Raw genomic sequence first — 11,382 nt, forward strand, 5'->3', positions numbered from 1 at the left:
TATGAATGTGTGTTAGCGTGTTTTGTTTTTATATATTGTTTTTATGACGTTTTTTTTATGAATTTGTTGACTTATTAAATGTATTACGTCTCTATTGCATGCTTTTGTTTCAGTGCTTTGAAATAATAGTCTCTGAAGGCAGAACATACAAATTTGAATTATAAAAAGCTAGCGGTGTATTTGCATACCTGTGGCACACTTTTGGCTCGGCCACGTTAATTGCCCACTGACACGCAAATACAGCCTTCTGTTGCAATGTCATATACATTACAACACAGTCTATATGGCACACACTGAGAATTAGTAATAAAACTCACTTCAGAGATGAACCATGAAGGTATAGGAACACTCTCGAGCCTAGGATAAAGTGTTTGGGTGTGTGTGAAGTCTTGCCTTTCTCGCATACTTCGCTTCACAAGGCCCACAATTAGAAATTAATTACTTCCATCTGCAGGGAGCTGTCTGCCTTTAATTAGATCTCCGCACGTAAAATGGTAACTTATGTATAACATAGGCCAGACTTTTTAAAGGTCAAATGGCTAGGTTTTGCAGAACACACAGAAAATAATGATTCACATCGTGTTCCAGTTTGTTTATGCAAACCATTACGCTCCGGTACTGATCAGTTGAGTGAGACCATGTATATAGCTTTATTATGTATGTAGTATAGCTTTATTATGGCTTCACAGCTATACAAATAGGACTGGTTGAAGAAGAGAGAAGGCAATGGCAGGATGGCATTATTCCTGCAATGCTCTACTGAAAACATAACACCTGACGCTAATGACTTAATGCAGCAGTTTTTATGACGTATTCTACAGAGTGCCCCTTTCTTTATTTTTATGTGTTTCTAGTGAAAACACACACGAGGATGTACACTGAATACTGAATGCCAACGGCTGATGAAAAATCCACCAAAGCTGGAGTTGCAGTTGAATAAAAGTGCAACTGTGGCCTTTGGTAGCCAATTTCACCTATTTCTAGGACAAATCCCACAATGCATCTGGCACGCATCTCATCATCGCAGCTGTAGGACTATATGAGGGTGAAAAGTGTCCCGTATTGGACTATTTAAACTAGGAAGTGAATTATGATTGTGAATTACATTTGTGAGCTTAGCCAGTTGACCTTTTGGGAGATTTGTCCCTTCATCTCCAGTTTTTGTTTTTTGCTCAGGTCTTCCTTTCACCGACCAGAATGCAGTTCTTAGTGCAGGTCGGGGAGAGTGATTAGCTCAGGCTGGGTACTGCCTTAATGAGGCAGAAGTTGCATTCGGGGAATCCTAGAGACGCAGTCAGGGTTTGTTTTGTTTATTTCAGTCGGCAACAAACAAATCAGGTCAAACAGAACTCAGCAAGAACGGGTACCCTAATGAGAAATAAACACCTCTGGGCCGAGAGGCTGCGGTGATAAATCACGTAGGTGCGTTCGTGTAAACTGGTCAAAGTAGGATATTTCTTGTTTGTTCGAAGTTGTGTTTAATAGAACCTTAAGGACATTAAAAACAAACTGAATTGTTGGCATTAGCTTTTATTTACCAGGGCTTGTGCAATTACCTCAGTGATCTTTGTATTTCCTTGGCATTACAAGGACTGTTTTAACAACATGAGGCACGGGATATCTAAAAACCACACCCAGTTTCCAATGTGAAGGAAGAGGTAACCAAGGAAATAATGTGTTTGTGATATCGAATGAGCCAGGAAAATACCCTTTAATTTAGGTTATATTATAAGAGGTAATAATGTGTATTGGGTTTAATTTTTGAGACTCACATTAACACGCCTGCATCTGATTTCTCTGTATGCAAAAGGCTATAAATGGAGCCCCTCTGACAGGAACTTGTGTATCTTTGTCCTATTCTTTCTTTTATGTCTAATTATGTTCATATTATTTTGAGTTGAAGTTTAAATGCAAGAAAGACCCTTATATTTTCAGTACAATCTTTGTTTCTCGCTCTTCTTATTATTCTGCTGTTGTCTGCAGCTCTGTAATTCACTCCTGGGTGACTGTGCACTCTCAATATCACTGCGGATCATGAACTCGGCTGCTCAAATGCAAACATACAGTAAATTAAATGAGCTGTTACCACTGTTCTGGCATCATCACCTTTCATATAGAATAGACTTTTAAATATTATTGGCCTAGCTTATTGGCTTATCTTAACTCACAAAGTACTGCACTGCTTGTCTCCTGAATTGCATTTCTAATTCAGTTACAGACTGCGTGACACACTTTTCTGTCTGTTGAACCTGTGAGTTTTGTTTTTAATTCCCTATTGGATGCCTTGAGGTAGTTTAGTGATTGAAAATGCCCTAAACATCTGCACAATCAAGTCGTGGCATCAAATGTCCACCTTGATTACTATTAGTTGATTGTTTTTGGTAATGGGTTTAGACAAGAGGTATACAACACCAATATTTTAAGAAGGGAAGAGTTGATCTTGTATCATGACAAGCTAAGATTCAGTGGATTAGTGTTTGGGAGGCCGTATGCTGTGTCTTGTTTCCCACTAGAATAAAGTCAGGTGACTGATATTCAGCACGTGAAACATTGCTTTGCGGGTCAAAGGAATGAAAAGAAAACAAAAAAACTTGCCAACAGTTACACACTTTATTTATATTAATGGAAACTCCTGCCTTTCATTGTTCATCCTGTCCCCCAAATTAAATTACCCTCTGTACATTTAATACAGTTAATAAAGAAAACATATGCCTTCATTGGTAGAGAAGCCATCGTCAATATGGCGCTTTTTAAGACCTAGTTTTACAAAGGCAATGGGTTTAGCATCTGAAGGAATATACTAGAAACATTTAGCAGTTGCAGATGGATCACCTGAAACCTGTGTCTTTTTTTATTAAAGGGAGTGAGCTCTGAATCATTGTATGTGGCATGGAAAGGGAAACAAATGCATTAAAATCATACTGAACTGGGATAATCCAATACTGGAGTATAGTCTTTACTTGCTTACTAAATTAAGGTTCCCAGTAAAAGCATGGTTGCCAGCAACCTAAATGTAATATACTGTAGAGAGCCAAAGAAATGTTCGACAGATTAATAAAGTCACTTCCAGTTTCCAGAGGGTTCAGTGATGTACAAGCACTGTTGTTCTTAGTGGAAGTACGACCGTCTGGTGTTTTTGTTTTGTTTTTGGAGGTGGGGGGTCTTTTGGAATGATAAGACACATCAGAAAAGCATCAGAAACATTTTTGTGCCATTTTAAGGCGAGCTTGATCTGATATACATCTAGATTTCACCAGCTAAGCTGTCAATATTTTAATTGACATCCTTATTCAGCCAGACAGACATTTAAGATCCAAAAATAGTGTAGAAATTTAAAATCCAAATCCCACTATCTTTGATTAATTTAAAGGGACGTTTCAAATATGAATAATGGAATTCCAATATATGTAATGTGAAGCCATGATTATATACATAACACTATTTTCAACTCCATTGTATTTACATTTTGTATCAAGATCATTTTAAAATGTTACCACAATATAAACTGGAGATAGTAACTGAAGGTACCAAAGGGAATTTTGTTTGGGAAGGGAAGTAGATGCATTGTTTGCATTGTCTTTCACTTTCCAAGTCACATACATTGAACTGGCTTGTTCTCTTGTGCTTCCATACAGTACACTGAATGCAGAATAAATAGTTCAGTGGCCTTATCAGTTAACTGGGTGAAAAAAGAAAAGAAAACATATGTTTTGTTTGGTGCATATGCATTTAATGCATTTAATCTAGAGTTTGCTTTGTGTATGTGTGTGTGGCGGGGGGGATTTCATACATGCTCATGCAGATGGTGTTAGCTTAAATGAGTAATAGAATGATAATGATATGTACATACTGTATGTGCAGATTTAGCTCAATGGTTTGACCTGCTCTAGTTCAATTCTTTGATTTCTATACACCGGATAAGCCCAGACCCCTGATACAATACAAATGGTATAAGACAGTCCAAAATGCTATATCACATTGCAAATTACAGTGAATTCGGGGTGAAAAATGTTTTCCATGCATCTTCAAACCATGTTTGGGGATATTCCACCTGAAAATAAATCAATATATATATATATATATATATATATTAACAATCGTACCCTAGGATCTGCCTTGCTATTCTACATTAATACATCATGCAGTGTCATTGCATCCCTGTGTGAAACTTCAACCTTTTCCTGACTGTCAGTACTGAGACATGTTAAGTTAGGTAGAATTAACTATAATTTAATCTAATAAAAATCCACTATTGCAACATAATTAAAAGTAAATGTAAACTTGAATGTAAAGCTGAAATTGCATACATTACTGTAATCATTTTGTAATGTAATTTAACATTAGCAACCGCTATTCATATAATTTGGTTACAATATATTTTTTATGAACAAAGTATATAAATGCAGGTATCTGTTACCACATTATTTAATGTAAATTCAACCTTTCATCACATTAGTGGTTTTTTCCAATAGTAGCTGGAAAATATTATGATAGCGTATTTATCTGCCACCAGTAATAACCTTTTTCAAAACTAGATTGTTGCCTACAAAAATGATATATCAACTGAAAAGTACAAGTGTCCAATCAGCATTTTAAGTTATGTAAAATATTTTTGCCAATAGTGGTGTAATGGTGGGTGCAAACTTGGCAAAACATGTATCCTCATGGAAATATGAAATAATTGTTATTGCATCTCAACAAATTATTACAGTTAAACCTTAAAGCATGGCGCCACAAGACATTTTTCAAGAGTCATACCTTCCAAGTTACCCCCTGTTGTTGGAGATGCGATTCATTCCAATCCGGTCTATCGGTGAGTGAACTCTTCTCTTCGGTGTGTCTACTACTTTCCTGTGATACAAATATTTAATCTGAATCTTTACTGATTAATAAAATCATCAAAAACACACACAGATTTCAAAATGCCCTAGATATATTCTGGTACTTAATAATTCTTAGGAAGCTGAGTGACATAAAAGCCCCACATGTTGTGAGTTTAGTTCATTATTTTTCTAAAGTATCATTTATCTGTACTTGTCATTTGTTGTAGCTTCTATAAAATGTCCCTCTTGGTTAAAATAACAGAGGTAAAATTTCAGCTGAATCTGGGGAGCCCAAATGAAACTGTCCTAAAATTAAGCACAGGGTCAGACACAGTGTTGTATTTTTAAGCTAAAAGAAAATATTGTATTACTCCTAAAGAGTTACATCACATAAAAAAATTACTGCATTTGCTTCTTTTGGCCCTAGATGAGGGGTAATTATTGATCAAAAGCCAAATATATTACCAGAATGACTATTCAAATTTTTTGAAATAATAATATGTCTATTTATATAGTTTAGTAATGATTTTGGCTATCACTGACAATGCACTTCCAGTGATTTTATCGAATTAACTATTTTCATTTATATATGGCTGCAATGCTTTACTGTGCCAGTTTAATACAAATATAACATTGAAACAGGGTCCTCTTACAGCACACATACATGTAACTATAAATTTAAGTCCCCAGAAATGATTTAATTCATTCCTAGGACAGAAGGAAAGTTTCTATTTAATTATAATGTATTTAAAGTACTAAAAGTTCTGGACATTGTAGCCCCAGTATGTTTATGTTGAGATCTAGACATTTTAACATCAAAGTTGTCGGTACTGTGATGTGAGTTGAGATGAAATTTTATTTCCTGGAAGAAAAGCTCCCATGTGACAAATACAAAATTGAAATATGGACCATGCAATTGGATGTTAAGCCATGGTTTTGGTGAGATGGTTTTGATGCGTCTCAATGTAATTTTAAAACCATTAGATGACTTACAGTAAAATCACTGAAACCAGAGGAGATACAAATATGACTCTTAACTCAGTTCAGCCAACTGGAATCCTTACATTTTTTTATGCTTTACAAACTCAACAAAAAATATGTTTAATTGGTTTAATGTAATGGACGATATTCATTAAACTAAGTGAATCACTGACTAACAAGTGAAGTGTATAAATACTTTATATTGCAGTTGCTTACCTAACAGCACACCCCGACCCTTGGATTTTATTTTGACAGTTTGTATATTATTTGCATATATTCTTTTCCCTCACTTAAATGCCCAGGTATTTTTAATTTAATGTTGGGAGCAGTATACATGCATTCAAATCTAATCTTGACATCTAAAATTTGAATTGGTTTGAATGCAAAAAGCACTCTTAGTCATGGTTGTATTAGAGATACTACTATTTTATAGCATTTCAACAGAACTCTTGAGTTACACATTATATTACGATTACATTTATACATTTTTAAGATTATTATACATGTTGTAACTTAGTTACAACATATCAATACAGCACTATGTATCAAATAATAAAACAGGTAGAACCAACAAATTGATGTTGATAGATTAATCATCCAATAAAGGTTTTTAAGCATTAATAAATTATATATAAATAAAATGTTACCAACTGAACTGAATCCAGACTAGTACCAACTGCCAGCCTCAGACTCCAAACCTTATACCCAGTGACACCTTTTCACAGGATAGAAGAACGTCTTGGACTTCCTTTTGAATCTGGATTTGGCCTGTTTGCCGTATTTGTCTTGTGGTGTCTTTATGGTAGTTCTGTGATAGGGATCTGTTTTATGTGTTTAGTTAGGCAAAGAGAAGAGCTAGATATTTATTTGGTTTTAGGTCTATCTATCATGCCTGCCTCCTCACTGTATAAATAAACGCACCCTTCCTTCTCCTTGTTCCCAGACTTAGCCTGCCTCTCTGTACCTAGTCTGCCTACAGAGCCCATGTCACAGAATGCAGCTGTAGCTGAACATTTTCACACCCCTTGTTTGAAATAATGTTATTCGGTGATTCATTTAGTTTAATAAATATTGTTCTCTGACTCAGATTGATTTATATGAAGTGGCATTCCAAAGTTTACACACCACTTGTCTAAATATTAGTTCATGTCTTCCCTCAGATGAAGAGGAAAAGAAGTAAATGTATAAATAGTGTGAAATGAGTGTGTGTGTGTGTATGGGGGTGGGATACATTATAACACATTTTGTGACCATGGCTCATTCACTTAGGATAAACACTTTTGAAATTTAGCTACCATGCAAATAGCTGCTCCTTTTCCTTTGTCTTTTGGTTGAATATCGGTATTTAGGTGCTTTTCATAGCATAATGCTATTGCAACATTTGGTATGGGCCTGAGGCAGTGGCTTTGACCTTAAATCAGCCCAAAGGACAGCAGGAAGCTGGCATGCTTATTACAGTGAGATAACACGGTTATACACGATGAGCTGCGATGCTTATTGCAACGTTATAAACGATGCCCAGTTCTTTACCTCTGCTTGCCTTTCAAATCCATGTTGTTCACGGACAGCCTGTCCAGGGGAGAGCCGAAGCCAGGGAAGCTCCTCTTCCTCTTGGTCTCAATCACGTCGTTCTCCAGGCTGACCAGATCATTCAGCAGCATGAGTTTGGCGTTCAGATCGGTAGCCGACTTCTCCTCACTGGAGTGAGACCTGGAGTCCATCTCCTCAAGCAGGGACGAATCCAAAAACTGGAAGGCATGAGCAAGTGATGGAGATGATCGAAGGTGGTCCGATTGCCCGACAGATGCGTTTACATATCAAGCCCGAATGAGAGCGAACGGAACAGACAAGTTTTAAAAATACAACTTTATTGATAAATCGCATTTAAAGGGTAGGATATGGTAGCTGTGTGCTGGTACATTTTGTGTGGGTAGGTAGATATAAAAAATGACAAAGGATGAATTATTAAACTAGATTTTAAGTAATTGCAGAAATATGGATACAGATACTGAATATTTGTGACCCTGTCCTATCCGATCCACAGTGAGCCAAACAGACCTATTGTTAATATTGAGAATCTCAGAAATGTAATTTATTCTTTAATTGTTATCTTTATTTAGTCCATTACCTAATGTCCATTGCTTTAGTCTCTAGCTAAGCTGGGGGCATTTCTTGGTTTTCTAGCCTCCCACAAGGAGAATTACTGTGTTTATTTTTTAGCTTCTTTGCATAAGCTGATGTGAGCATGTAATTGCACGCTTGTACCATGTAATGGTATTACGGAAGTGACATATTCCTACCAGTTACTATGTATGAAGAAAGAGCCAAAATGAACAGAGAACATTTTGGAAATCTGAATTCTTTCTCTTGGGCTTGGTAAATCTCATGAACTACTGCACATTTGCTAGACATTGTCTTCATATGGAAGCAAACACACAATATTCCGTTCTTGTCAGAATGAGTTCCAATTTACTAAACTGACCCTTTCCAAAATACACACAAGCAAGCTATAGGTTTCTTTTCAGACAGTTTCACCAGCAATACAAATGATAGGGCTTTGCTGTCAGGAAGAGGACAGATAACTCCTTATCATGATGAGATTTTCAAATGTGTCTAACCAGCTGCACGCTCCTGAACTCCAGTGATGCTTGTGGCATGTCTCAATACCTGTTCTAGCTTTGACAGGTCACATCCTGCACTGTTAGTAGACATTTAAAGCCTATGATCCAATCAGGAATTTATGTTTGTATTCCTAAAATGTTAATACAATCCCAGACTGACACAGTAAAATACGGAAATTTGACCCACGCTTTGCTTCTGTATTCTGCAACAAACAGCGCATGTTATAACATAACTGTGGTTGCCTCTGTAACTATTGTTCTAGTTCCAGTAACGTGTTTTACTGTGTCTTTAATACTTCAATACTAAAGACTGCAGGAAATGTGCCAGCACTAAAATAGATTTCTTGCATAATGAAAGTATATTTAGAATATCTGTTGTTAACTCCATTTTATTAGTCATGCTGGACCTAAATATAACTCTCTATAATAAACTCATTGAGAGGTGTTCTGTTTGATTATAGCAGCTCCCCAGCATCCCCACCCTGTCACTTCAAGGCCAGACTTGTATGTAGCAAGTGTAGGACTTTTATTATTTTTAATATTGCTGATTTATATTAATTATGCATTGACTTCCATTGGTGAACACACAGACTGTCATATGCAACATACTACACTCAGCCGGCAAAACAGTATAGGCGAACCACAGGAACATTAAATCAAACCCTTTATCATTGTAATAATGTTTTAAAAGCAGCTCTAATTTCAATCATTAAATGTTGTGCAATAAATGTATGCACAGAATAAGCTATTCAGTTAAATGTAGCAGCTCAATGCACTACAGAAGGAGTTGCACATCGATGTTGAGTCAAGACTTAACATGCACTGTAAAATTTGAGCGCTCACCTCTGGCGCCCCCTCTGGCATCTGCAGTGTTGCTTTGCTCCAGTGCAGAAGAGTCACTGCGAAGAGGCAGGGGACTAAAATGCACCTGCAGCCCAGCATCTGGAAAACAGCACATGAGACTTTCATTCATTTGAACAGGAGAGGATACAATTTGCTCATTAAGTAGGCGGTGCTGGCAAAGACAGAGACAGACAAAGAGCAAGTAATAACAAAATCCAAAACCGAGCGTGAAAGAGTTTAATCACTTTGGAAACAAATATCCGAAACAGCTCAGGTCAGAAATGCACATACATTAATTATTTGTTTATTATTATTATTAACCAATTTGGTCGTAACCAAATCTACGACAACCTCGAATGGGTAGGACACATATTCCGCTGCGTTTCCAACAAAGCTCCTTCTGAGAAACCAAGAAAGACGGCACGGGCCCTGTCCAATATAAACTCCCCTTTTTATAAAGTGCAAATTGATATACTGCTCCTGACCCATGAATCTCCTGGTGTGCTTTGCACTTTAATGTCAGAACATGCACATCAGCATTTTCTGTTTGCCCTATTCCTCCCACTTAAAAAAACAAACAAACTACTTTTATGACGCATATTATTATAATTTATTTTATTATTTATTTCTTGGCAGGTGCTCTTATCCATTTACACCTTGTCAATCTTCTAGAAGTTAAACTTTGGTATTGATAGCATGTGCTAAATATATTTGAACACATTTTCCAGAGAACAAAACCAAAGAAAACATTTTAAACATTCTCATCTCATGTAAGCTGCATTAAATAGAGTTAGTTTAAATCTCATTTAATCATGTTTAAAAAGCCAGGGTATTTTTCAGCTTTGACACTGATACATTGGTTAATTGCAGAAAACAATATAAAATATTGCTCAATAGCTCTTTTCTCTTTACTCAGATGTACTTTTCCTTTGAATTTTTGATTAATATTTTTATGACAGTCTAACATTATTTCATTCAAGAAGAATCAATTCCATGTTAATTAGAAAACAATTAACTTATAATGAGTCTACTATACAATATATCATTATGAGGTAGCATTTTCAGAGTAAATTTGGACGTGCAATTCATTTACACATAACTAACATTTGTAAATGGTCTATATTTGCATCTCTTTTTTAATTTTACTAATGACCTAATAATGTATATCTATATATATATATATATATATATATATATATATATATATTTTTTTTTTTCTGCTTGAATTCTAGACAACTTTTAATTCAGCACAGCTCAAAACTCATTGTCTAGCAACATGCACTCATTTTAGCATGTGCAGTTCCTAAAAATAACCCCCCTCACAGTTACACTTTTAAAACTAGCAGTATATATAGGCTGGAAAGAAGGGCACTTGATCACAAATACATTTTACATTGCAACAGAAATAAAAATACCACGGTTGTGGGCATACATTGCATTCACATCATTCAAGATAATGTCACTTAAGATTCTTTCTCTTCTTGGCATTGCTTTGAAAACACTTTGTTTACCATTGCTCTCTCCAAATTCATGTCTACTGGGTCTGTAAAGCAAACCTTGCCTTTGTGTTACAGAGCATAAGAACAAACCATATGAACAGCATTAGCCACCATGCAATTGTCTTTCTTCTTACCTTTCTTCAGAAACCTGAAACAAACAAACAACAGAGAGTTCCTGGAATTTCTCAAGTTCAAGTTTTCCCTCTCTTTGCTTGTTCCTGGTGTTGACTTTGAGGTTTTATAGTCTCTGCTCGGGTATCTCCACTCCAATCCGTGGTCCCGATTGCTCTGACATCATTTCTCAACATTTTCCATTGCTCCTTGCCCTAAACCTCTCTCCTTCAGACATTTTAATATTTATTACACTGATCAGGGTTATTAGCTGCTAATTAAGTGTCTGGATTTTAAGGAGACCAGCTGAGCTGGGAAGAAAGGGGAAATGTTTTTCACCTTTTGCTTTGGATTCCTTTCAGCTTTGATTGTTGCTACCAACAACAGAGCAAAAATTAATGTCCTAGAAAATGCACTAAAGGTCACATCACAGAGATGATGAAGCCCGGTACAGAGTGACAGTCTTAAAGGTATACAGACCTGGTATTTGCTCATGAAGGACAC

General features: G+C 36.1%; 1 protein-coding gene across 1 annotated transcript; it reads right to left on the reverse strand.

Moving 5' to 3' along the window:
* Positions 1-2,588: 2,588 nt before the first annotated feature.
* Positions 2,589-11,181, reverse strand: ostn (osteocrin). Its single transcript, XM_066709748.1, has 5 exons — positions 10,902-11,181; positions 9,269-9,367; positions 7,335-7,552; positions 4,759-4,851; positions 2,589-4,051 (listed from the first exon to the last, which is right to left on the reverse strand). Exons 2-4 carry the CDS (start codon positions 9,365-9,367, stop codon positions 4,767-4,769), a joined length of 402 nt encoding a protein of 133 aa, XP_066565845.1. The 5' UTR covers positions 10,902-11,181; the 3' UTR covers positions 2,589-4,051; positions 4,759-4,766.
* Between the last annotated feature and the right edge of the window lie 201 nt (positions 11,182-11,382).

Source organism: Amia ocellicauda, chromosome 7 (genome assembly GCF_036373705.1).
Source record: "Amia ocellicauda isolate fAmiCal2 chromosome 7, fAmiCal2.hap1, whole genome shotgun sequence".
NCBI lineage: Eukaryota > Metazoa > Chordata > Actinopteri > Amiiformes > Amiidae > Amia > Amia ocellicauda.

What these genes read in the sequence shown, in the direction of transcription:
- ostn (XM_066709748.1), bottom strand. Translation starts at nt 9,367, where the DNA reads ATGCTGGGCTGCAGGTGCATTTTAGTCCCCTGCCTCTTCGCAGTGACT. An exon ending in TGCCAGAGGGGGCGCCAGAG is followed by an intron (nt 7,553 to 9,268) that starts GTGAGCGCTCAA and finishes CATGCCTTCCAG; the next exon opens with TTTTTGGATTCGTCCCTGCT. An exon ending in GATTTGAAAGGCAAGCAGAG is followed by an intron (nt 4,852 to 7,334) that starts GTAAAGAACTGG and finishes TTTGTATCACAG; the next exon opens with GAAAGTAGTAGACACACCGA.